This window comes from Carettochelys insculpta, chromosome 27 (genome assembly GCF_033958435.1).
Source record: "Carettochelys insculpta isolate YL-2023 chromosome 27, ASM3395843v1, whole genome shotgun sequence".
NCBI classification, from domain to species: domain Eukaryota; kingdom Metazoa; phylum Chordata; order Testudines; family Carettochelyidae; genus Carettochelys; species Carettochelys insculpta.
The window spans coordinates 1,112,832-1,140,714 of NC_134163.1; the positions used below are offsets into that span (position 1 = coordinate 1,112,832).

At 49.2% G+C, this 27,883-nt stretch overlaps 1 protein-coding gene across 4 annotated transcripts in view; it reads left to right on the forward strand.

Annotated features, from left to right (window-relative positions):
• The window catches only part of DOT1L (DOT1 like histone lysine methyltransferase), a 162,733-nt gene that overhangs the window by 125,330 nt on the left and 9,520 nt on the right, over positions 1–27,883 (forward strand). The window contains exons 22-28 of one of the 4 annotated variants that reach the window (XM_074978486.1): positions 6,921–7,067; positions 8,855–8,984; positions 10,929–11,545; positions 19,824–19,945; positions 21,798–21,862; positions 23,924–24,898; positions 26,227–26,845. In XM_074978486.1, the coding sequence (XP_074834587.1) occupies positions 6,921–7,067; positions 8,855–8,984; positions 10,929–11,545; positions 19,824–19,945; positions 21,798–21,862; positions 23,924–24,898; positions 26,227–26,810 (2,640 nt within the window). In that variant the 3' untranslated portion in view covers positions 26,811–26,845. Of the gene's footprint in view, positions 1–6,920; positions 7,068–8,854; positions 8,985–10,928; positions 11,546–19,739; positions 19,946–21,797; positions 21,863–23,923; positions 24,899–26,226; positions 26,846–27,883 lie in introns of all 4 variants that reach the window. The other 3 variants (XM_074978484.1, XM_074978483.1, XM_074978487.1) reach the window with 3 other exon arrangements.

Genomic DNA, 27,883 nt, shown 5'->3' on the forward strand with positions numbered 1-27,883 from the left:
AATTGAAGTTGTTCAAGACATCGTAAGAAGGAACTGGATGATGGAGAGAGTCAGGTCATGGGATGGGCTGGAAGTGACCAAATGTATTACTATCAGGCACCTTTTCAGCAAATGCTGTAAAATGAGTACATGGTCTTACTCTAGTTCTTAGAGAGCATTTATCCCCTTCACCAGGCCACCCTCACTTCATAAGCAATTGGTTTCGGCAGAGAGGCTGAGGAGAGAAAGTTCACACTCCATGGTACAATAATCTCTTGTGTAGAAGCGTCCATTCCAGTGCAAGGTTGATGCACGCTAGCAGGTGGCAGTGATAGGAAGTTCTTCTTCGAGTGGTCCCCGTGGGTGCTCCACAGTAGGTGTCAAGCTCGCCCCGGCGCCGCAGCTCGGAAAATCTTCAGCAGTCTCCGTCGGGTCGCGCATGCGCCGATGCACGTTGGCTCTTTGCACGCTTACGGTCACGTGTGCGATCCGGTCCCCGCCAGTTCCATCTCAACCGCTAATGGCTGCAGACTGAATCCTCTCCGGCTCCAATACCTGAGACAGATATATCTTATGTTTTCTCGTGTTAATAGTTTTTAACAGTTCATAGTTAGCAGTTCTATAGTTATTATAATTAGTTACTCTGTTAAAAGTTGTTAAAAGCTAAAGACTATCTTAAAACCGCAGAGGCCGCCTCCGGGCGGGCCCGCTGCTTTCATTTGTCAGCCTTCAAAGGCCAACGGTTATTAACATCACCTAATAGACTGTTAAGTGTGCTATTAGCACCTAAGGACTCAGAGTTAAGTTTTAACAATGCCATCTCCCGGCTTTAAGAAGTGTGAATCTTGCCGGGAGGCCATGCCTGCTTCAGATGGCCATAGCAGATGCATACGGTGCCCTGGGGAGACGCACGTTCCCCAGAAGTGCTCCCATTGTTCCAAGTTGACTAATAGAGCTAGAAAAGATAGAGAAATGAGGCTGAAGATGCTACTAGTTGACAAAGCACTTCAGCCTGTCTCATCGGAGACAACACATGCGGAGGGCTCTTCAGGATCGCACAAGAGGAAGGTTGCCTCTTTGACCTCCTCTGCGCAGAAGAAGAGAAGAGCCTCGCCTACTCGATCCCTGCCCCTTACTGTTGGGAGTGGGACGAGTGTAACAAAGGGCCCGTGCACGCTGGCTTCCTCCACTGGTAAAGCCGCGGTGCATGCAACCACTCAAGGCCTTGCAGCTACCGGGGAGATGGCACCAAGAGCCGTGCGGGCACTAGTCAGTCCGGCACCGGCTACTGCGGCACCGATCGAGACTTCCCCAGAGGCACCGGAGACGACGGCACCGGCGACGATGGCACCGGGAGCAGTGGAAATCAGCATGACGCCTGCTCCGGTACCAAGTTCACCGATAAGACCACCCGAGAGGGTAAAGGCTAAAACGAAGACCAGGCACCGCAGCCCCTTTCCTGAGGTAATTGCGCTGCCTCTGTCACCACGATCACCACCGGAGATTCGACGGGCAGCAACACCTTCAGCCTGCCACAGACGTCCTTCTCCTTTTCTTCGGAGTCCATCCCAGGGGTCTGCACACTTTTCTCCATCATCTAGCAGAGATCCCTACAAGTCTTCTCACAGAGGCTCTCCTCGTACGTCGGTATCGTCTCGGAGGTCTCGACATTCCAGGCACCACCCTTACATCCTTGGGTCATGGTCCAGGTCTCCATCGCCGGGCCCCTGTCCCTGTTGCTACGACCGCCATCATTATGCGGGGCGTCAGCATAGGAGGTCGACGTCTCACTATAGATCCCTGTCGACCACCCCTCAACGCCACAGTGTTCTACTTCCACCTGGGGGAACACCACAAGTTCCCCAATCAGAGGCTGGGTCTAAAGACATTGAACCCCACCTCGAAATTCCACAAAGGCAATCACATCAATACAGCCAGGATCCAGAGGAATTGGAGGAGAGATACCATAGTGATACCTCCTCATCCTCGCCAGACGAGGCCGTGGTCCCTGGAGACATTTCTCCCCCAGATGACCTGAAACAGTTCCAGAAGCTGTTCAAATGAGTAGCTCAATCCCAAGATATTCAAGTGGCGGAGGTGCAGGAGAAACACCACAGACTCCTTAAAAACCTCAGGCCTCCATCTTCTTCTAAAATTGCTATTCCTCTGGATGATGCAATCATGGAGGCAGCCACTAATATGTGGCAGACCCCAGCATCCGCTCCTCCTACCAACAAAATTGCAGAAAAGAAGTACTTCGTCCCTGCGAAAGGTATGGAATTTCTATTTAGTCATCCACAGCCAAACTCGCTAGTGGTTGAATCGTCCCAACGCAGGTCCAAATCGTCCCAGTACAAATCTGGGGGATTGGACAAGGACATAAAGAAGCTGGATCTTCTGGGTAGAAAAGCCTACTCCTCCTCTCGTCTGTTGCTCCGCATGGCCAACTATGCTGCTCATTTGTCGAATCACAATTTCGACAACTATTCCAAGCTTATTGCCCTCATGGACTTCCTTCCGGAGGATAAAAGGCCAATTCTTAAGGCAATTGTGCAAGAGGGCTACGTGGCTTCTCGAGCGGGCGTGCAGATTGCACTGGATGTGGCGGACACAGCGGCCAGCGCCGTGGCCACTGCAGTGGTAATGCGGAGAGAGTCATGGCTTCACACATCCAGCATTCCAAAGGAGTTACAGGTCAAAATTGCAGACCTCCCCTTTGACAAAATAAAATTGTTTGCTGAATCGACCGACTCAGTCCTACACTCGAGCAAAAATTCCAGAGCGACACTTCGGACTTTGGGGATATATACCCCACCGTTCAGAAGGAAGAAATTTTATCCTCAGCAACGCCGTTATGGTTACCAACAGCAACGTGCCCAATTTCAACGGGGGTATGATCAGGGACGTCATCAACAAACACATTATAAGGGCCCTAGGCGCCGGCCTCAGCAGGGCAACGCCTCCGCAGGGCAAAGTGCAATACAGCAAGTTTGATGGGTATGTCGAGGGTCGCGAAGCCAAGACCGTACCTCAGTGCCAATCTCAGTACATGTTCCATCACCTACTCAAGCCATTTTACCCACAATGGAAAAGCATCACGTTGGACAAGTGGGTATTGGAGATTGTAAACACGGGATACACGATCCCCTTCCAGTCTTTACCTCCACCAAATCCTCCCACTGCACCCCTTCTCAGAGACCCCTCTCACCTACTGGAATTAAGGCAGGAGGTGGACCACCTCCTATTGATAGGGGCGGTGGAGAGAGTACCGGAACAATATCAAGGCAAAGGGTTCTACTCCAGGTATTTCCTGACGGAAGAGAAGACAGGAGGGTGGAGACCCATTTTGGATCTATGTGCACTGAACCAGTACCTACGCAAACAGCGCTTCAAAATGACTACGATGGCTTCAGTAATCACGGCACTAGACCATGGCGATTGGTTTGCAGCCCTCGACTTACAGGATGCGTATTTTCATATCGCAATTCATCCAGCCCACAGGCGTTTCCTCCGGTTCCTTGTGGGCACAGATCATTTCCAGTACAGTGTCCTCCCATTCGGACTCTCTTCAGCACCCAGAGTCTTCACCAAGACCTTAGCGGTGGTGTCAGCATACCTGCACAGACAGGGAGTTTTCATCTTCCCGTACCTGGACGATTGCCTGCTAAAGGGAACTTCCCGGGCGGAGGTATTACGGATGATGCACATTACCACAAACACATTTACCTCACTGGGCCTCATCATCAATTTCTCAAAGTCAAAGACCGACCTCACGCAAAATATAGAGTTTATAGGGGCTCGGGTAGACTCAGTCACGTCAAGGGTGTATTTACCCGAGGCTCGTTTTTGTGTCATCGAATCTCTCGTACAACTACTAACGTACAGCCCCACTGTTCCAGTTCTCACGTGCTTGCGACTGTTGGGGCATATGGCAACCACCACGTTTGTGGTGCAAAACGCCACGCTGCATATGCGAGGATTGCAGCATTGGTTGGCAACTGTATACAAACCCTCAATCCACACCGTCCACAAGAGGGTGTCACTTACAACAGAGGCACGAAGCTCGCTAACATGGTGGGGAAACCCCAAGAATCTCCTAACAGGGGTGCCCTTCCGCCAACCGCAAATTACTGTGTTCATTACAACAGATGCCTCCCATATGGGATGGGGGGCTCACATGGATGACAAAACCACTCAAGGATTATGGTCCCCCGCGGAGAAGACACTGCACATAAACATATTAGAGCTCAGGGCAGTGTTCAATGCGTGCAGGCATTTTCACAATTATCTGCACGGAAAAATAGTCGGCGTGAATACCGACACCACCACCACCGTGTTTTATATAAACCGACGGGGGAGCCAGGTCTCGTATGCTTTGTGTGGAGGCGGTCCGACTCTGGAACTGGTGTATCGCCAACAATATAATCATAAAGGCTTCATACCTACCGGGAGTCCACAACATCAAGGCGGACCAACTCAGCAGACACTTTGCGCCCACTCATGAGTGGCAGATCCGTTCAGACCTACTTCACCAAGTGTTCCGCAGATGGGGTTTTCCCTAAATCGACTTGTTTGCCACCCGAGAAAACAAGAAATGTCCCCAATACTGCTCCAGAGCGGGCATGGGACGGGAGTCTTTGGGGGAAGCCTTCATGATCCCATGGAAGGGCCCTCTACTTTATGTGTTCCCTCCCACGACACTTATACACAAGGTCTTGGAGAAGGCCAGAAGGGAGAAAGCATGCATGATAGTCATAGTCCCAACCTGAGACTGGCAACAGTGGTTCCCATTGCTCTTGCGCATGGCTCAACATCGGCCATTTCCCCTACCAACAGTACCGGACATTCTCACTCAGGCTTGGGGGTCAATACTGTACCCATACCCGAAGAGACTTCGGCTACAAGCATGGCTAATCCATGGCTAAGCGCCTTAGAGACTACGTGCTCAGAGGGAGTACAACAAGTCCTTGAATGTAGTCGGAGAACTTCCACCAGAAAGACTTATCAGCACAAATGGTTGCGTTTTTCCGAATGGTGTTCCTCCAGGCAACTAATACCCCGGGACGCCACCACACATATGATTCTGGATTATTTGCTACAACTCAAACAAAACGGACTTTCGCTATCCTCTATAAAGGTGCATCTGGCGGCTATATCAGCGTTTCGGCATGAAGAGGATGGATCAACCACATTTGCCCATCCTGTTGTCTCGTGTTTCCTAAAGGGGTTGGTGAACCTGTATCCCCCTCGGAAACCAATACCGCCGTCATGGAGTTTAGATCTAGTTCTACACACCCTCTCGGGACCGCCCTTTGAACCATTGGCTACGGTCTCCCTTCGACTACTTACTATTAAAACGACTTTCCTCCTGGCAATTACGTCAGCTCGCAGAGTGAGTGAGCTCATGGCCATAATGTCCACACCACCCTGCACGATCTTCTCAAAAGAAGCGGTGGTCTTACGATTACACCCAGCCTTCGTTCCGAAGGTCTCTTCAGACTTTCATATCAACGAACCAATAGTGCTGCCCTTGTTCTATCCTAAGCCTCACAATTCAAATGAAGAGGCACGGTTGCACTTACTTGACATAAGAAGGGCACTGGCCTTCAACATCGATAGAACTAAACCTTTCCGGAAAATGGACAGACTACTGGTGTTCAATGCACCCAGGTCAAAAGGAGAAGCACTATCTTCACAGAGGATTTCAAATCACATTGTGTCTTGTATAAGACTGTGTTATGAGATTTGCAAGACTCCTCTGCCAGTTCCGCCAAGAGCCCACTCTACTAGGGCGATGGCGGCGTCAATGGCCTTCTTCAAAGGCATCGCGTTGAGAGATATCTGCAGAGCGGCGACGTGGTCTTCCTGTGACACCTTCGCCAAGCACTACGCCATGCACAGGATGCTTGATGAGGATACACGCCTGTCGACAGCAGTTCATTCACGGGCAAGCTGCGCATAAATTGGGTACCCACCTCCTTTTTCGGGGGGGGCGTTACTGCTGGGTAGTCACCTACTGTGGAGCACCCACGGGGACCGCTCGAAGAAGAAAGAGAAGTTACTCACCTGTGTAGTAACGATGGTTCTTCGAGATGTGTCCCCGTGGGTGCTCCACTACCCACCCGTTCCTCCCCACTTTGGAGCTCTGTTTGTGTGTTTTTTCAGGGGCGTCCGGAGCGGTTGATCAGGAACTGGCGGGGACCGGATCGCGCACGTGACCGTAAGTGCGCGAAGAGCCGACGCGCATCGGCGCATGCGTGACCCGATGGAGACTGCTGAAGATTTTCCGAGCTGCAGCGCCGGGGCGAGCCCGACACCTACTGTGGAGCACCCACGGGGACACATCTCGAAGAACCATCCTTACTACACAGGTGAGTAACTTCTCCTTTATCCAGTTGCTGTAGGCTCTGCATCTTGTGGAGAGAGGGTTTCTTTCTACAGATTAGACCAACAAGCACCTTTCACCATCACCAAATTAACGTTTACATTTCTCATGTAGGTATATCTTAAGAAGGTGTGAATCCCAAAACATTTGCAAGGATGTGGGGAAACAAGATTTCAAAAACTCCCTTCCCTTCCTTCTCCTTGGAGGCCCACATTTGAGCCTCCATCCTTCTGGTTCAAGGTGATTTGGTTCAGGTGCCTTTGGATACTGCCTTTTGTCTGTTGTTGCAGTGGGTTGTCATTGCTTGAATTGGCAGTCTGTCTTCGCAGCACATCCAAACTTCCCAACACTCTCTTCTTATCTTACATGCAACATGCGGCCTGAATGGGAATGAATAAAACAGGAAAGTGTGGTGGTGGTGAAATACAGAGAGCTTATTTTTATATAAAGATGAGAGCATATGCTAAGAAATAGTAGGCTTTAATTTGTGTTGTGGAACATGCTCACTCGTGAGCAACAAGCTCCCATTTCAGAGAGGCTGCTTTTGTGTTTGCAGGTTTTGCGAGAGAGGACTTCTGCCAGTAATGGAGAAACTATCACCAGCCTACCTATCAGTATTCCTCTCAGCACGGTGCAGCCCAATAAACTCCCCGTTAGTATCCCTCTGGCCAGCGTAGTCCTACCTAGCCGTGTTGAGAAGGTGGTGAGTAAGGGATTGTCAACACTTTCTATCCCTAACTAAAAAACAAACTGGGAAATAATTGCATATGGTGCACCAGAATCCTAGCGAGTTACTACCATCGTGACCAGGCTGTTGGGTCTGCATTAGACTCCTAGCATGCTGTCACATGGGGTTCTCTCTCCAATGAACTAAAGAAGGGGTTATTACGTAGAGACCACAGTTTGTCTCCCCTTGACCCTCTCCTAGCAAAAGGTCTTGCAGTTGTGTTGGAGAACCCCTGTCGTCTTAGCTCCGGGTAGAGACATCTCTTAAAATAGAACAAAGTGGCATCTGGATAGAGTTACATGACTGCCTTAGGAGATGAAGCCAACTTTGGCAAACGTCCCTTATTGATCATTGGTATGGCAGAGGATGAGCTCGATTGTCAGCTCTGTGAGCACCCGCAACGTGTATGTATGTGCATATATGGACTGGGTCAGATCCTCAGCTGGTGTAGTGTGCGATATCTCCATGAAACTCAGCGGGCCTTTGCTGACTTCCATCAGCTGGCACTCTGCTGCTGTTCAGTGTTTTGGGTGGAAGGATTATGAGAACAGAAATACTTAAAATAGCACCGTGCCCTCTGTCTGCGTGCACTTCTCACTGTGTGTGAGAACTGAGGGTCCCATACAGCTCTTTGCATCTTTTCCCATTGACTCTGGAATAATGGGTTGAAAGGACCTTGTTATGACAAGTGTCCTGAGTCAAAGGCAGAGGGATCCCCTTTGTGTTTGTACAGCACTACTGCAATGGGATCCTGACCCCTGACTGTGGGTCTTTAATGCTGATGCAATATAAAGGTAAAAAATTGTAGTGTGGATAGGCTCTATAACCATGTCACATAACTGAACTAGTCCTTGAACACTTTAACCTCTGATCCAATGGTAGTCATACTGTTAGGTTGTGTATAGCTGATCACTGCTAACTATGATGTAGCTCCAACAGGTTTGTCTCCTATTTAAACTCTGTGCCTTGGTTATAGTTGTGGACAGAGATGAGACCAAAGGGTAAATCATTCCATGTGTATGAGTTCACCCTTTGTTCCTCAAAGGAGGGCAGTCACTTTGAGTCCTTTTCTACTTTGTTTTTTGAGCGTGGGTCATAGGCTTATGTAACATCTGTGTGTCAGGACTCTACTGCCTGTGCAAAACAAGCGCTTTTTCTTGTTGTCGGTTGTTACATGGTATGTGAAACCAGCAATTCGAGAAACAAACTACAGCACAGTAGCAGGAAGGTCACTTAGGCTCTTGGATTGCCTGAGGACTACAATTGGTGCACCAATACACTTCTGGCTATCTGAGGTCAGACAGGCAGTGACTTTCATTCCGCATACCAGATTATTTTGGTCGGGGAGAGGAGTGGACAATGGTGCTTTAGGAGTTGCTAACGTGAAGCTCCTGGGATCCTACAGTGCAATCCATAGGGCTCTCACCACTAGCACTGAAGGTGCGATCTGCAGAGAGGCCATGTTTTAGCATTCAGCAATACATTGTGGTGGAAAGATTGTTACATGCTGAGACATGACATCCCTGCTGGCTAAAAGAAGCTAGATGCAGTAAGTTGCCAGTGCAGCCGTTGGTTTGCTGATGTTTGGGCAGCTTGGAATTAAACTATAATTTGCTGACAAATATACTAAGTTTAGAAAGTTTAGGCAGCGCAGAGGGATTTGAAGCCACAAAACTACAAATGCCCCTGAGTTTTGTTAAATGAATGGCCAGTGAATAAACTTTCTGGACTGAAGTGCCTGTTTTTTTTGTTGTTCACTCTAGAGAAGCACACCTAGTCCAGTTCATCAGAATCGAGATGCATCGTCAACACTTGAAAAACAGTTTGGTGCTAATTCTCATAATGGTGTAAGCAATGCTGCTGGAAACAAGCCACTGGCTTTGGCTACCTCAGGTAATTAATTCCTCCTCTAGGGCACCTCTGTGTCTCTGAGCAATAACTCTGTTCATTATCTTCTGTGTGATTGAGGTCTAGAGTCCCTGGGGCTGCAGAGAGTCGGGCATATGGTGCAGTTTTGCCTCAAGAGATTGTATGTTTCTGGATGAGGAGGAGGAGGTGGATTGAGGGTGAAATAAGGCTGGAAAAACATGAAGGGAAGGGTGATTGTGTGGCACAAAACCCCCACATGTAACCATTCTGACAAAAGAAATGTAAACCAAAGTGGGCTGTCGATTTCCCCATTAGTCAGTTTTGAACTGTCATGAGAAGTCCCCTTAGGCTCTCGTCTAGCTTCTGTACAGATTGAATGTACCCACATTCCACCGCACGCCTATGGGGGGGGGGGGGGGCGGGGCCGGGGCCTCACTGGCAGCAGTCGCTGTGTGGAACGCTGGCAGACCACTGCCTGCAGCTCTTTCTCTCATCAGCACAAATGAAGGCTAGAGCAGATGGTCTGCCTATCTGAGGGGAAAATCTTGCCTCCTATTGCATCACATCCTCTTGCTCCCCAGTAGCTTGAGCACTGTGCCAGGGTTCCCATTGGGAACAAGAGAAATGACACAGGCCTTTCACAGTAGTCTGGAAAGGCATCTGTTGACGTCCTGACTGCTGCTGTTAACAATAGGGAGCTTAGCCCTCCCATTACACTGCATTTGAGGGGCAAGAGCAGTTTTCCTGGAAGCACCCAAAGCTCCTCTATTCTGGCTTCTTTGTACCAGTGAGTGCCGTTTCAGCATAGCCTGCAGGAGGTGTTCTTCCATGCCTGTATCTTCACCAGATGGGCACAGTTACTGTTCCTCACCCTCAGGTCCTTTTCAGATTAACATCCTTTCAGCAGACCAGGGCTGAAGGAGTTTCCCTCTGAAGCACACTACGGGTTGAACCTCTCTAGTCTGGCATACTCTGGTCCTGCAACATCCTTGGTCCGGCATGGTTTTACGCAGCTGGATGTCCGTCTGTCCGAGGTGTGGCAAAGCTTCCCACAGCCCTGTAAAGTTTGTTTCCAGCCACCAATCCTGGCTGTGTGTTCTGTGCTGCTGTTTAGCTCCAATTTAACCCTAAACTTCTTCTAAGACCCCAGTAAACTGTGCAAGTGTTGGTAATGCTGCTGGACAATGTTTAACTCATGTGGGTCGGCAAATTCTCTGTTTCAGCACCAGTCAGGTTCCAAGGTGCTGACTAGAGAGATTCAGCCTGGATCAGGCAAAACAATGCTTCAGAGTAGCACTGGGTTCCCTGCTCCCCTTAGTCCCAACTGTACTAGGAAAGAAGGCCAAATCTAAAGCCTTATTCCATGCATGGTGCATTACTGCAGGTATTCAATGAACTTAATTATGCCCCGTTCACTCGACTCCCACATGTTTTTTTTTCATTCTCCTGACTTACTAAAGATCCACCACAGTTTTCTCAATGTTCTCTTTTGCTTTGAGGTATGGAGTGGGGGTTGGAATGGAGGTGATTAACATCTCTTTGAAAGGAACCCAACTAATTCTTGCTGTGTGTTTGAGTGGCCAGAGGAAAGGGCTGGGAGCAGAGGGGATTGTGGGTTTTAATCTGGACTAAACTACTTATTCTGAGGAGGAATTTGAATTGTGACAAGAATTAGGATGAAAGCAGGACACTAGCATGTTATGTCTGAACTTCTCTGAGTCTGTAAAAGAGAACAGAGTGTACTGACAGCTAAGTTAATTTACCAGCACATACAACTGAGCTCTTGGCTTTACTGTGTGAGGGTCAGCCTTGCAGAGTTCAGTGCATAATATTACTGCTTTGCCAGAATTGCCAGTTACTTAATAGAGGTAGGGATAGTTGTTCAGACATATCCTAGAAATTTAGTCTTACTTGCACTGGGAGATGTACATTTTTGCTTCTGTTGAATGATACTTTCCCCTTCAACAGGTTTTTCACATTCTTCTGGCTCCATGGCAATTAATGGAACTCTTTCAAACAGCCCAGCCCACTTTAACCATAGTGTTGATCAGGCATCAGGGGACGACTCTGGGAGTTTTTTTAACTCCTTCGGATCTCGGAGCTCCACGCCACAACACCCTTCTTTGCTAATGGTACAGTCCCGGAACTCTGGGCAGAATTCCCCAGCTCACCAGCACTCAGCAAGCCCCAAGTTAAATGGCGCCTCCCAGAGCACAGTAGGGGGACTGCAGTATGTGGATACTCAGAAGATGTTTGCTGAAGGAACAAAAGGGGAATTTCAGCCAGATGCCACTTTTTCAGATCCTGAGAATGAGGCCAAGAGAAGAACCATCTTGACAATCTCTCCTAGTACAGGAAATGTAAAACAGTCTCCTTCTAACAAGCACAGTGCCCTGACGGCAAGCGTTCGGATGGACTGTGGCCAAGCATATATGCAGGATGGGAAGAAACGAGGTCGAAGGAAGAGAGCCTCCACAGGGAATCTGAACATGAATTCTGGGGTGTCCCCTAAACGCAAATCCTTACCAACTGTGGCAGGACTCTTTGCTCAGAGTTCAGGGTCACCACTCAATATTAACTCAATGGTAAGGAAAGGAATGATGGGATTTGTAACTAAGTAGAGCAAGGTGGGCAAAATCCAGCCCACGGTTTGGATGTGGCCCACCGTTGTCCCTTGGCCCAGTGGCAGGGTTCCTGCCTGCCACTGCTCAAAGTGTCTGGCTTTGGGGGCCATGGGTGTGCCCCTTGGTAGGGGGGACAAGCAGAGGGTTTGCGCACTGTCTCTGCCACCAACACAATCTTGCAGCTCCCGTTGGCTGGAAACTGGCTAATGGGAGCAGCTTGGGCTGTGCTTGAGGGGCAGGCAGCTTGTGGATCTCCCCACCCCTCTGTTATGCTGCACAGAGATGCACATGGCCCATGCAGCCATCTACTTTGGAGTCTGGGGGCACAGCAGGCAAGGAGCCAGCCTGAGGGTCCAGCTGGACTGCTGGCCAGGAGCCACCTAGGGCAAGCACCTCCTGGCTAGAACCTGCACCTGTCATCCCAACTACACCCATACTCCAACTCCCTGCCCGAGGTTACTTCCCAAACCCTCTGCATCCCTGCTGCTGGTCACAACTCCCTGCCACATCCTGTACCCCTTCCTCAGCCCTCCCCATACCCCTCCCTCAGATTGGAATCTGCTCATGAGCTCCAATCCCCCTCCCCAGGTCACAACCCCCTCCCCTCCTGCTTTGTCAAAACCCAAACTCTGCACTTTGGCCACAATTCCCTCGCAGATCCTGTCCCAGGTCACAAGGCCCTCTTTCACCCAAACTCTATTTCGGACCCCACACATCCTCCTGCAGCCTGACCCTACCCTGAACTCTCTTCTGTAACCACGCTCTATCCTGGACCCCTGCACGTCCTCCATTAATATTATAGAAGCGTGCGGCCCTTAAACACTTTTCAAATTATTGAAGTGGCCACCATCAAAAATTATTGCTCACCCCTGAAGTAGACAGACATGTTTGGCATATAAGTACTATACATTGTTACAATTTTGGTTTTCTGAACTGTGGCATATCATGTTCTTCTTCGAGTGTCCCCGTGGGTGCTCCACAATAGGTGTTGGGCTCACCCGGCGCCACAGATTGGAATTCTTCCAGCAGTTTCTCCTGGATCGCGCATGCGCCAGCACGCGCCGCTCCCTTGTGCGTCCCCAGCCATGCGCGTGATCCGGTCCCCACCAGTTCCTTCTCAGCCGCCATCGGCTGCAGACGGAATCCGCTCAGGCTACGGCCAGAGTCAGATTAGACAGTGTTTCTACGTGTAAATTGTTGTTGTTTTTTTTTTTTGTTTTTGTTTTTTTTTTTAAAAAAAAGAAAGGAGAGAGAGGATCGGAGAAGAAGAGTGGACGTGAAGGCCAGTAGGCCTTCGGGTAAACAGGCACAGATAAGGTGCTAAGTACCTTATTAACAGTAAAAGACTCACCGAGATGGCTTCTTCAGGCTTTAAAAAGTGTGAGTCCTGCCGTGAAGCTATACCGGCCTCCGATGGGCATAGTGAATGCATCCGATGCCTGGGGGAATCACACGTTACCCAGAAGTGTTCCCACTGTGCTAAGCTCACAGCCAGGGCAAGAAAAGACAGAGAAATGCGTCTTAAAATGCTCTTGTTTGATAAGGCCCTCCAGCCAGACGCGCCTGAGAGGCAATCAGAAGGGCCCTCTGGGTTCCACAAAAGGAAGGCAGCTTCTCTGACCCCCTCGGTGCGAAAACGGAGGAAGCTCTCCCCAGCTCGATTCCTGCCAGCGGTCTCAGCGAGCGGGACTGGCGGAGCACACAGCCCCCAGCCGCATATTCAGGTAAGTGGCACCGCAGCAGCGCACGTGGCAGAGGCTGAGCCTCCAATTATAAAAGAGCCAGCACGCGCAGCGCCTAGAGCGGTGGCCAGGCCAGCACAGGAACTGGGGGCACCGCCACAGGCGGCACCGACCCCTGCGGCACCAACGGTGCAGGGCCAACAGGCACGGAGCCCGCAGGCACCGGAGCACGTTATCCGTGCGGCACTGCAGCTGAGTGGGCAGAGCATGGCGCCGACAGCGGGGCCGAGATCCCCGGCGCGTCGGGGCGGTGCCAGCCCCGCAGGGAAGGGGAAAGGCAAGAGCAAAAACCCGGCACCGCAGCCCTTCTCCAGACAGGGCTGTGCTGCTGCTAACAACAAGCTTCTTCCCCTGTGCTACACACGCCGCCCAGAAGGCCCAGGTCTCCACCGGCCTATCCAGAACCACCTCCTCCATTCCTCCAACCAATGTCACCATGGCTGGGGCCACCTTCGCCCCTTCTGGGATTGGATCCACTGGAGTACTATCACAAACCAGTGTCACCGCTATCTGTGTCATCGCGGAGGTCTCGCTGTCCCAGACATCGGGGGTACACACCCCGAGAGTGGTCCAGGTCTCCGTCCCCAGACCCGTGCCCGTGCTGCCATGGTTGTTCCTATCATGCTGGACACAGACACCCCAGGCCTACGCCCAGGGGCAGGTCCCCCCCGGCCAGCCAATACCCCCGTGGACGCTCCCGGGCGGGGATGGAAACTCAGTTATCTCAAGCGGAGTTAATTTTAGAACCCCGAGACTTTCCTTCGCAATCCTCCAGCGAGCAGGTACACCATCGACGGCAGGAACCTGAGAGTTGGAGGGAGGTTTACCCTAGCGGTTCCTCCTCATCCTCCTCAGATGAGGCCATGGCCCCCGGGGATGTCGCTCCCCCGGATGAACTTAAACAGTTTCAGGAGCTGTTTAAAAGGGTGGCTTTCACGCAAGGCATTCAAACGGCAGAAGTGCAGGAGAAACATCACAAACTCCTGAAAAATTTGAGGCCCCCAGCTTCATCCAAAATTTCTATCCCACAGGACGAAGCTATTATGGAGTCAGCCACTACCATATGGCAGACTCCGGCCTCCGCTCCGCCTATGAACAAGAGAGCGGACAAGAAGTACTTCATCCCAGCAAAGGGCATGGAGCTCCTTTTCAGTCATCTACAACCGAACTCACTGGTGGTTGAATCCTCCCAGCAGAGGTCAAAGACTTCTCAGTACAAATAGGGGGGATCGGACAAAGATGCTAAGAAGCTAGAGCTGTTTCACAGGAAGGTATATTCCTCTTCCACCCTGCTATTGAGAGTGGCAAATTATGTGGCACACCTAGCAAACCATAAGTTCGATAATTACTCCAGGCTTACTTCTCTCATGGATTCACTTCCGGAAGATAAGAAGCCAGTGTTAAAGGCAATTGTGCAAGAGGGCTACGCTGCTTCAAGGACGGGAGTCCAGATCCCCCTGGATGTGGCAGATACGGCGGCACGCTCAACGGCTACAGCAGTGGTCATGCGTAGAGAATCCTGGCTCCAGACATCGGGCATCCCGAGGGATCTACAGGCGAAGATCGTGGATCTTCCCTTTGACACGCAAAAGTTGTTTGCAGACTCAACCGACTTGGTCCTCCACTCCAGTAAGGACTCGAGAGCTACACTTAGAACCCTGGGTATTTATACCCCTCCATATAGGAAGAAAAAATATTACTCTCAGCAAAGACATTACCCGTACCAACCACAGCGTGTGCAGTATCAGCGGGGCTACGACCAAGGGTGGCAGCAACAGCAGCAACAGTACAGAACTCCCAGGCAATGTTCCCAACAAAGCCGTACACCCTCCGGACAGGCCCAAAGGCAACAAGTTTGACGGGCATGTCGAGGGCTGCACTGTCACTACCATCGTGCAATGCCACTCTCATCTCATGTTCCATCATCGCCTCAGACTGTTTCACTCCCAATGGCAAAAGATCACCGCAGACAAATGGGTGCTGGAGATCATAGCCATGGGTTACGCGATCCCCTTCCTGTCGCTCCCACCGATGAAGCCTCCCTCCAGGCCCCACCTCTGGGACACTGCCCACGAGGCGAGGCTCAAACAGGAGGTAGACCACCTTATGTTCATAGGGGCGGTGGAAAAAGTGCCGGAACAATTCCAGGGGAAAGGGTTTTATTCACGCTACTTCTTCACAGAGAAGAAAACAGGAGGCTGGAAGCCCATCTTAGATCTTCGGGGCCTCAACCACTACTTGCGCAAGCAACGGTTTCGGATGATTACAGTCACCTCCATACTTACGGCACTGGACAATGGAGATTGGTTTGCAGCCCTCGACTTACAAGATGCTTACTTTCATATAACGATCCACCTGGCACACAGGCGCTTCCTCCGCTTCATGGTCGGCAAGGAACACTTCCAGTACAGGGTTCTTCCGTTCGGCCTCTCCTCGGCCCCCAGAGTCTTTACCAAAACCTTGGCAGTGGTGTCGGCCTACTGCACAGACAGAGGGTATTCATATTTCCATACCTGGACGACTGCCTACTGAAAGGAGCCTCGAAGGCAGAGGTCTCACGCATGATACGCATCACAGTGGACACGTTTTCTTCGCTGGGCCTAGTCATCAACCTCGTGAAGTCAAAGACTGACCCCACACAGTACATGGAGTTCATAGGGGTATGCATACTCTATCACAGCAAGGGTGTATCTGCCCGACGCCCGCTTTCACGCCATCAGTACGCTGGTGCAAGTCATTACATACAGCCCCACGGTGCCGGTCTTAACATGCATACAGCTGCTGGGTCATGTGGCGGCAGCAACATTTGTGGTACAGAATGCCAGATTGCACATGCGAAGCCTACAGCATTGGCTGGCGAGCGTCTACAGACCGGCATCCCACACTGTCCACAGGGTAGTGTTGCCCACAACAGAGGTGCGCAGATCCCTGGCGTGGTGGGAAAACCCCAAGAACTTGCTAGCAGGGGTGCCCTTTCACCAACCACAAATTTCTATTTTTCTTACTACCGACGCCTCCCACATAGGATGGGGAGCGCACATCGGTGACAAGGTGACGCAAGGGCTATGGTCCCCTGCGGAACAGTCACTACACATAAACATACTAGAGCTCAGAGCAGTGTTCAACGCCTGCAAACATTTCCGAGACCACATATGTGGCAAAGTAGTCGGGATCAATACTGACAATACCTCCACTATGTTTTACATAAATTGACAAGGAGGAGCCTGATCCCGTGCCCTATGTGCGGAAGCAGTCCGACTGTGGAACTGGTGCATCGCCAACAACATTACGTTGAAAGCCTCGTACTTGCCGGGTGCTCAGATTTGTGAAAGCAGATCAGCTGAGCAGGCGCTTCGCACTCACGCACGAATGGCAGATCCGCACCGATCTGCTACGACCGATTTTTCATACATGGGGGTTTCCCCAGATCGACCTGTTTGCCACACAGCACAGCAAGAAGTGTCCCCAGTACTGCTCCAGGGCTGGAGTGAGGTGGGGGTCCCTGGGCGACGCATTCATGATTCCATGGAAGGGCCCCCTACTTTACGTGTTCCCCCCTCAACAGCGCTTATCCACAAGGTCTTGCAGAAAGTCAGAAGGGAGAGAGCTCGCATGATACTAGAAGTCCCAATGTGGGATCGGCAGCAATGGTTTCCCTTGCTTCTGCACATGTTGGACAGCCCACTGCCCCCCCTACGAGTGGCACGGGACCTACTCACGCAGTCCCAGGGGTCCATAGTGCACCCAAGCCCTCAGAGCCTGCGCCTACAAGCATGGCTAATCCATGGCTCAGCTCCTTAGAAAGTGCATGCATGGAGGGAGTACAACAGGTCCTGGAAAGTAGCCGAAGGACCTCCGCCAGGAAGACTTATAAGCAGAAATGGACTCAATTCATAGCCTGGTGTTGCGCCAAACAGTTAGCTCCCCTCGCTGTTCCTATGCCAGTAATACTTGAATGCTTATTGGACCTCATGAGGGATGGACTTTCATTATCCTCGCTAAAAGTCCACCTCGCCGCTATATCAGCCTTTCGGCATACAGAGGAGGGGCCCACGATATTTGCCCATCCTATCGTTACTAGGTTCTTGAAGGGGTTGGTAAACCTGTACCCCCCTCTGAAACCGCTTCTGCCCTTGTGGAACCTGGACCTGGTGCTCAGCACGCTCACGGGTCCACTTTTTGAACCATTCGCCACGGTTCCGCTACGTCTCCTTACGATAAAAACAACCTTCCTCCTTGCAATTATGTCAGCTCGCAGGGTCAGTGAGCTTGCAGCAGTTATGGCAACGCCGCCCTGCACAGTATTCTCAAAGGAGGCAGGAACCTTACGGCTGCACCCAGCCTTTGTTCCAAAAGTTTCATCAGAATTCCATCTTAACGAGCCAATAGTTTTACCCGAAGCCTCACAGCTCCAGCAAGGAGGCACGCCTGCATCTCCTCGATGTGAGAAGGGCGTTGGCCTTCTACATAGACAGAACTAAGTCCTTCCGAAAAAGGGACAGGCTTCTAGTCTCTTTCGCTCCCAGGTCAAAAGAAGGTCTCTCTTCACAGATCAAGTATCGGAGGGGTAGCCGTGTTAGTCTGAATCTGTAGCAGCAACGAAGGGTCCTGTGGCACCTTATAGACTAACAGAAAAGTTTAGAGCATGAGCTTTCGTGAGTTAACAGCATCTGAAGAAGTGAGTTAACTCACGAAAGCTCATGCTCTAAACTTTTCTGTTAGTCTATAAGGTGCCACAGGACCCTTCGTTGCTGTCTCTTCACAGAGAATCTCAAAGCACATTGTATCCTGTATAAAAATGTGCTACGAACTTCGAAAGACTCCTTTGCTGGCCCCGCCCAGGGCTCACTCCACCAGGGCGGTGGCAGCGTCAACAGCCTTCTTTAAGGGCATTGTGTTGAAGGACATCTGTAGAGCGGCAACCTGGTCATCCTATGACACCTTCGCCAAGCATTATGCCCTACATTGGGTATTCCAAGAGGATACCCGCCTCTGGACAGCAGTCCTTTCGGGGGCAAGCTGCACATAAACCGATTTACCCACCTCCTTTCTTGGGTTGCTGCTGGGTAGTCACCTATTGTGGAGCACCCACGGGGACACTCGATGAAGAAAGAGAAGTTACTCACCGTAGTAACGATGGTTCTTCGAGATGTGTCCCCGTGGGTGCTCCACCACCCGCCCATCCTCCCCGCTTTGGATCTCTGTCTAGTGTTTTTCAGGAGCATCTGAGGCAGTTGGTCAAGGAACTGGTGGGGACCGGATCGTGCACGTGGCCGGGGACGTGCAAGGGAGTGGTGCGCGCCGGCGCATGCGCGATCCAGGAGAAACTGCTTGAAGATTTCCAATCTGCGGCGCCGGGCGAGCCCGACACCTATTGTGGAGCACCCACGGGGACACGTCTCGAAGAACCATCGTTACTACGGTGAGTAACTTCTCTTTCTTAGAGATAACAGTTGTTGAAAGATACAATGATCCATTCAGACATACTTACAGAATTTTTCAGTTATCTTATATTAAGTATTTAACAAAATAATTGATTCTCCAAGGCTACGTCTACACTAGCCCCAAACTTCGAAATGGCCACGCAAATGGCCATTTCGAAGTTTACTAATGAAGCGCTGAAATGCATATTCAGCGCTTCATTAGCATGCGGGCGGCCGCGGCACTTCGAAATTGACGCGCCTCGCCGCCGCGCGGCTCGTCCCGATGGGGCTCCTTTTCGAAAGGACCCTGCCTACTTCGAAGTCCCCTTATTCCCATGAGCTGATGGGAATAAGGGGACTTCAAAGTAGGCGAGGTCCTTTCGAAAAGGAGCCCCTTCGGGATGAGCCGCACGGCGGCGAGGCGCGTCAATTTTGAAGTGCCGCGGCCGCCCGCATGCTAATGAAGCGCTGAATATGCATTTCAGCGTTTCATTAGTAAACTTCGAAATGGCCATTTGCGTGGCTATTTCGAAGTTTGGGGCTAGTGTAGACATGGCCCAAGTGATCATGAAGCATAATGTTTGCTTTTAGGAAAATCCAAATTTTACTCTCTAAAGTAAATTGTGACTTGAGTGCTTGTGCCCTACTGACTTTAAGCAAATAATACTGTGTTAGAAAACACACAGCAGATGTTCTTAATGAAGATTTGTAGCTTGTATTCATCGTACATCAGAAATTGGTATTTGAGGTGAAATGTTGTTGCCTGTTTTTCCATGCATTTAACTGTCTTTTATCTTCACGGTCAAGTATTGAGTCATGGTAGGTCAGAAAGGGAGCCAGGCATTGTGCAGGGATTTTAGGTTTGTGACATTGAAGCATAGCAGGACTCTTGTGAGTCGTAAAGCTCAGGGTGTGAGGTGAATGTTGTCTTAAGAAGTTCTTTAATAAAAGAATATTTTCATATTTAAAATTTTTTTCTTCCCACCCCAGGTCAATAACATTAATCAGCCTTTAGAAATAACAGCCATTTCCTCCCCTGAAAACTCCCTGAAGAACTCTCCTGTTCCCTACCAGGACAATGACCAGCCTCCAGTGCTGAAAAAAGAGAAGCCCCTCCTTCAAACGAATGGTGTTCATTACTCACCACTGACTTCAGACGAAGAGCAGGGATCAGAAGATGAGCACAATAGCAGCAGGTGAATATAACTCTGCAGATGTCATGTTAGCAACTTTATCTAATCTGAAGATACAACTTTGTAGGTCAGAGTCGTGGACCCAAGGCCTGGCTGGTTAGTTCCTTATTTACTTGCTCCGCACCCATCTGTCTATCAAATCATCTTTCTTCATCCTCCTTGCCCCCCCGCCCACGTACTCCGCACACGCTTACAGTCATCTTATTTTCAAGCTGAAAAGCCCCAGGCTCTGTAATCTTTCCTCACATGGAAGTTGTTTCATACCGTTACTCATTTTTATTGCTATTTTCTAAAACTTTTCCAATTCCAATGTATATCTGAGAGGGAGCATTCACATCTGCTTGCAGTATTCAAACTGTGAGTGTATGAGGGATGTATATAGAGGTAGTGTGATATTTTCTGTCTTTTTCTTTATCCCTTGCTTAATGATTCCCTATAGTCTGTTACAGCCCACTTCTAGTAGTAAGCCTTTTCCACTCCTACATCTTGGAGTATATTATTGACAAATTGCTTGTTTTCTCACTTTTCCTATATAATTATAAAATCGATTGGAATATACATATTTACATTTCACTGCATAGGATATACAGCAGTATAAGCAAGTTGTTATATGAAATCTTAGGTTTGCACTGACTTTACTAGTCCTTTTAAGTAGCCTGTGGTAAGACTAGGCAAATATCTAGATCACTTAATGTTACCCCAGGGAAGACCTCTGTGGTTCACCAAGAAATAATCCACCAAAGAGACTGAATAGAGATAGTGATGGACTTTTACCTGTATGTCATGAATACATATTCATGGAACTTTTCATTGCTTTTTTTAACCCCTTCTTCAGGCAGATTTACAGCACTTTTAAAATGCTTGCCATACATATAGAGCAATTACTGCAGCCACAGATGGGGAAGAGTATGGCAGGTGTTTATCAGCATAGAGCCCCATTACACGAAGGTTTGAAATAGGAAGCGAAGAACTCTGTATCAAGTTGAAAAAGAAATGGGAATTTTCTTATGCAAAAATTACCAAAGATGTGACTTGGTTAGGGTGCTGACATTCTCATTTCTGCAAAATGAACGCTGATTATCCCCAAGAAAGCCAGCCATAGCAAGCCTTAAATGCCAAGCGAGGAGTAGGTTACCTCTGCACACAGTTTTCAAGCGATGTTAGATACTAAGAGAGGGAGAGAGAGCATGCATGAGCACAGGTTAATGATATATATCTTGAAGTGTTATTTACTCCTCATAATGCCATAGCCTGGAGTCACTAAATGAAATTAATGGGTAGCAAGTTTTAAAGCAAACAAAAGGAAATATTTCTTCACACCAGGCACAGTCAGTCTGTGGAACTCCTTGCCAGAGGAAGTTGTTGTGAAGGCCAAGGCCATAACATGATTAAAAAAAGAGCTAGATAAATTCATGGAGGATAGGTCCATCTTTGGCATTGTTAATTTCTATTTGCCAGAAACTGGGACTAGGCAACAGGATGGCTCACTTAATGGGTGTCTATTCTGTTCATTCCCTTTGGGGGACCTGGCATCAATCACTGTTAGAAGACACCTTTGGTCTGACCCAGAATTACTATTCTTATGACACTTCGTTTTTGTGTCTGATTGTGTGAGCAGGTAGTTTTTACGTGAGGTGAAATTTGGGGATATGAGACACAAGTCAGAGTCCTGAAACAGGAACCCTAGTCTGGAATGGTTGAGAACCACTGTGCTTGTAAGCTTGCATTGTACATTTTCAAATTAGTTGGGTGCAGACAGACACAAAAACCAAAAGGCACATTATGGGGCAACTCAATAACAGCAAGACTTCACTGCAAGAAGCACTGTACAGTAACTGTTTTCTTTTCTTAATAGAATCGAAAGGAAAATTGCAACAATATCATTAGAAAGCAAATCTCCACAGAAGACTCTTGAAAATGGTAAGTTGGGGGAATTTAATCATCCATTTAAATACATTGTTCTGCTGCTGCCTTTCTAGCTTTTAGACTGTCAACTGATAAGCAAGCTTCCTGGGAGAGAACTTGTAGCTGCTTCAGAAGCCCCTTTAAATTTACGGACAGATTGCAATCCTGACTCTTGGTGCCTGAACAAAATTACGGTAGGATTAGAGCATTTTAGAGGGTTTTGCTCTTTTCCTAGACAAGGATGGCTGGCCAATTTTTGGACGGGTATATGTCTGTCTGAGTTGAAGGCTGATTGAAGAGAAGATTTACAGTAGACTAATCTAAGGTTACCATATTTCCCTATTATGAATATGGGACACGTGGCCAGTTGGGGCGGGGTGGGGGTTCGTGAAGCACCATTTAACCTTGACCTCATGCTCAAGCCTCATATTTAGACACTTGTTAATTTTTTGGCATTTGATAGGCTAGAAAAGCATTTGTTAAATAAAAAAGTATTCCAATTCTGTGTCATTATTTTTGTGGAACCTTAGTTTGTTTTCATGTGTCATCTTTTTTTATTTGTATTATGATGATGGCTCTCAAAAGCTGGGAGTGACCCAGGCCTCTCTGGACCTGAGACACCAGGAACCCAACACGCTGTAAAAGCCCCAGGGCCCAGCAGGGCAGAGTGGGCCATGATGGTCTGGGCTGAGGGGATACTCAGGTAGAGGTGTAGTATGACTTCTGTTTTGGTACAGGGCCCAGCAGGCTCAAGCCAGCTCCATAGGGCAGGCGCAGGAAGGCAGCGCCACGTCCACCCCATTCATGCCAGCAGCCACCCAGCAGGTTTGGCTGTGGTGGCAGGGAGGTTCAGCTCAAAAGTATGAAAACAGTTAAGGGTGCAGGGAGGGGTAGCTCAGGGTGTGGTAGGAGGAGTGGCCACGGCCCGTGGGCAGACAGGTGTAGCTAGAGATTGTGTGTAGACAAGGGACAGCTTGGGTGCAGGGATGGGGTAACTTGAATCTATATGCCAGGAGGGCTCACCTACAGCCCCTGCTCTCTGTGGACTGTGCGGGCTATAGCACTGAGTCACCCACCCCTGCAGCTCTCACTGGCTTGTGAGAAAAGGGGGCTGGGAGCTGGCCAGATGCAGGGCGAGAGGAGTCTCTGGGACTCTTCTGCACTTTTACTCAAGTTTTTTCAAGGGGCACACAGTTTGCCAGACTTGGGCATTCAGTCCTGCAGCTCCAGGCTTCATTGGCAGGAGAAGGGGAAACAGCAGGGATCAGGGCTTCAGCCTAGAGGGAGGAGCATGCTGGGGAATGGGAGGATGGGGAGGAATGGTTCGCTGGGATGCAGGTCTTCACCCTGCAGGGATGGGCACACTGGAGATCAGAGCTTCAGCCCTCTGTTCCTGTCTTGAGCCCCATGGGACCACCATCTTGGGCAACCAGCTGTGCAGCTCTGTTTCAATGGGGGGCAGTGGGGTGCCAGAGATCGTGGCTTCAGACCCATAGCCTGAAAGCGCTGGCAGACCCCACCACCACCCCACCTCCCTGTTGAGAAATGCTGCTGTAGGATGCACACAGGGAGGAGTGACAAACACTCCCCAAGCCACCCCAACCCTCTGTCACATTTGGGCAGCCTCTCCTCAACTGGCTTCGTGCCTCTGCCCCCATTGTGACAGTGCCACCAGCTGGCCACAGCCTACCTTGCATGCCCCCGCCAGCCACAAACAAGAGACTGCTGCAGCTGCACTGGCTGCTCTGCCCAGCAGGGAGAGCGCTGGACCTGAAAATATGGGACAATTGGCTTTTATTTAAAAAAAAAAACAAAAACAAAACCTTGGGACAGTTGCCTTAAATACTGTATTGTCCTGGCCAGGCCAAAACAGGACGGATGAGCTCCCTAGTCTAACCAGTCCTTTGAGATTTATCTAACTAGGGTTGCAGAGAGACTAATAGCTGCTGGGAATTTTGTCCCCGTGTATTTATAAAGCAGAATCAGCTGTTAAAATGCATATGTTGTTGGACAGATTTTGCTACTGAAGATCAAATGAATTGTTCATTGATGCATGCAATCCTTATTCCAAACTAGGTGGCAGTTTAGCTGGGAGGAGACAAGCACAGACCAGCGAGAGCATCAATAGCAGTAAATGGAAGTCTACCTTTTCACCAATTTCTGACATCAACCTGACCAAAACTACAGATAGCCCATTGCAGGCTGTCACATCTCTGAGCCAGAATTCCCTATTTGCCTTTAGGTCATCCTCTGAGGATGGCATGGCCACTGATGCCAAAATAGCAGCACATACAAGGAAAAACATCACCATGCCCTCCTCTGGGACGGATGGACTCAGCCCCAGTACAAACTCCACTAATGGATCCATGTATAACGGTGGACTGACCACAGACACTGGTTTACACAGCTTTTCTGATGGTGCTTCTCTTCCTCATAAAACTTCAGATGTGTCGACCCTCAACTCTTCACTGGGTTTCCAGTCACAGCGAAGCAAGGATGTGGGGATTTTGGAGACAAACCCTTTTTTGAACAAGAGACAGCTTGAAGGCCTAGGCAGCATGAAAGGAGAAGACTTAAACCGGTCAGGGGTCAAAAGTAAAGAGATCAGTGAATTAACCATTCGTCCCGGGGCAGCTTCTGAAAAAAATTCCTTGCAGCACAATGGCAAGGTCAGCAAAGGACGGGACCGCGATGTGGAGTTTAAAAATGGCCACAACCTTTTCATTTCTGCTGCTGCTGTATCTTCTGGTGGCCTTCTCAATGGCAAAAGCCTTTCCACTGGTGTTTCATCTGTAGGCAACCCAGCACCTTCTGTTCAGACACACCATCCTTTCTTAAACACATTGACCACTGGATCACAGTTCCCCCTGGGCCCCATGGCTTTGCAGGCAAACCTCAACTCGGTCACAAACTCCTCAGTATTGCAGTCCTTATTTAATTCAATGCCAGCTGCTGCCAGTCTGGTCCACGTGTCATCAGCTGCAACCAGACTGACTAACTCTCATGCTATGGGGAACTTCTCTCCTGGGGTTACAGGTGGAACAGTTGGAGGTAGGCAGAACTTTGTTTCTCTAGTATAAGGGCAGTGCTTCTTTCCCTTTCACTTCTGCAGGAGGTGGTGCAGCTCTGCCTTGAATACACTGTCCTGCATCTCTCATGACTGCTAGAATTAATCCCAGCGTGGCGGACAGAATAATCAGCTTTCTTTCTGCTAGATAAACCTAGAACTAAACGTTGAAGGAAATGGGAGAGCACCTAAACGTTCTAATTTCATAGCAGGTGGTGGCATCAGCAGTACCTGTGCTGGAACCAGCTTAGGTCTCCATGCAGGTCTAAAGGTTTAATGTGCCACGCTGTCCGCTTCAGTGAAGGTGGAGACTAGGATGTAAGATTCTTTTCCCCTCTTCCTTGTTCATGCTGAATATCTGTATTGTTTTCAGATTAGATGCTGGTGGGATTCCTGTAGGATTCTGATGGCTCTTGAACTGACACTGAGTGTGTGTCTACATGGGCACAAATCTTTGAAACGGCCATGCTAATGGCCATTTCAAAGATTACTAATGAGGCACTGAATTGAATATTCAGTGCCTCATTAGCATTAGGACACTTCCAGCTGCGGCGCTTCAAAAGCACCGCTTTCAAACGCGCGCAGCTTGGTGCGGCTACATGGGTCGTTTTCGAAAGGACCCCGCACCTTTCGAAACCCACTTATTGTATTCAGTTAGCATGGCTGTTTCGAAGATTTGTGCCCGCGTTGACACACCCTGGTAGGAGAATGTTTCTGTGCTGCGAAGAGCAAATGCCATGTGCCCCTCTAGCATTCTGTGCGCCTTCTCTCCCTAAAGAGACGTATTAGTGGAAGTAAATAGGAAAGACTCTTCCTTCAGCTCCATAGTATTGGCAGGTTCAGAGGGGTCCTGCCCATAACCATTCATGCACCATGTCGGGAAATCCTAACTCTTACCTCTTAGTGTTTTAGATTTGCTGGACATACACTCTCCCCTTGCAGTCTTGTAAGTGGGTAAGCAGGAGGGAACAGCAGTAATTTGGGTCTTCAGATAAAGAACTCTAGTGACTGGGTAACCTCTTCAGAAGGTTCTCTGTGTGGCATAGAACCAAAAGTTCTGCTTTCTCGTGGGTTTGGCCATTGTTCCCCATGGCATGTAAAGGCTGGCAGTAGGAAGGTAAGTCACGCTCTGCCTCCTGGCCTAAACCATTATCTCTCATTGCTTGCTGCTATTTCATGCTGCATATTTTGTATGGCGCTGTAACTGCTGTAATTTTGCCTTTTTCTTTTTGCCGTTTTGTTTTGTTTCTTTTGTCGCTTGTGACTGTACAAAGCCCATCTGTTGAAGCTGAGTTTTTTCTCCTGTTTGCAGGTATTTTTAACCATGTGGTGCCTTCTGCCTCCTCTTCTCATCAGTTTGGAGCCAGTTTCAGCAGCAGTGCTGTTTCTAGCAGCACAATGCTAACCCTAAGCCCTCTGCAGGCTGTTGCCAGCACCTCATCTTTCCAGTCCCCCTCCTCTAGCTCAGTAACATCCAGTGAGAACCGAGCTGCCCAGCACCTAAACAGAGCCCCAGTGCAATCTGTTTTTCACCCCCCTCCTCCACCACCTCCTAATGTTTCATTACCACCTCCTCCATTGCTTGCTTCTAACTCCGAGCCTTCGCTTCTGCAGAACTTGCCATCCCTCCCAGTTAATGAAGCTTTTTTACCATCCTCTTCTGCTGCTTCTGTCCAATCTGCTAATGCTTCTTTGTCTATTAAACTGGCTTCTCTTCAACACAAAACTTCCCGCCCCTCCTTTACAGTCCATCACCCACCTCTGCCCTGTTTGGCGCTGGCACAGACCACGCCTGTGATCCCGCAGTCCAACACAACTGGCGCATCTGCTATGTGGGTTACACTTGGCATGCAGTCTCCTTATGCTTCGCACCTTTCTGGGGTTAAGCCACGATAAAGAGCTTGGTTAGCTAACAGTTCTTATTTTGTAAGGTAAGGCTAGAGAAAACAGGAGGTTTGTACAAGATACTAAATGATCTTCCTTTCATTTTCAGCCATCAGCCTACAGTTGAACTTGGAAGTGGGTAGGGACAGGTGCTTTCACTTAGACAAATCCCAGTAAGATTTGGAGAGCAGGTAATCCAAGGGCAGGAGGGGGAGAAACCAAATTGCCTTAGTTTTGTGAGTCAGGATTTCTCGACACACTGCTCACTGGGAATAACTCTTGTTGCATCTGATATCCAGGAACACTGTGTTCAGGCTGGTGTAGTAGCAATTACTGATATATATTAGGTGAAGCAACATTTCCTGCAGTATCATTACTGAATACTGCAGAATATATGCTGCTTCGAGAGCATGAGAAAATTTAGGGTGAGAAACTGGTTGTTCATATTTTCCAAGCATCTGTCTTGATATACAGCCCTGCAGGGGTTTGCTGCCTATTCTGTGTTTTGCAGGGTTGTCTCGCTTATCTGCCTGTCAGGTTGGCATGCCATTACATGGCATGCTGCTGCCACTGCTGTTGTGACAGTAGGTGGCGGCGTGGTGATGGATTTTGAACCAAATTTACTCTATATGGCTAAAAAAGGAGAATTAGAGATCATAGTCTGCAATTTTTTTTCTTGGAAATAATAAGGATGATGTAGTTGTGGGTCATAGATAATGTGACCCTAAGCTGAGTGCTGTGGAAAATGGCAGTACAAAAGCAGCCTGATGACTCATGTCTCTACCTGATTGTGGGAACTTGATCTAATATTCTCTGTAGCCTGTGCTTATAATATGAATTAGATAAGAATAAAGAAGGAAGTCTCAATTACCTGCTCATGTTAGCCTTAGTGGCCTTCCCTGATAGGGACAGTTGTAACAGATTGCATCAGTCAGCAAACTGTTACTTGCTTTGGCAGTCTGTGGCTTGCTAGATTGATTATACTGGGTTAGTTAGTAGAATACCCTGTACTAAATTCTAGCCCAGGACTGAGGTTGGGGAGGAGAGGAAAGCCTCTAGAAGGTGTGTACACACATGCATTTCAG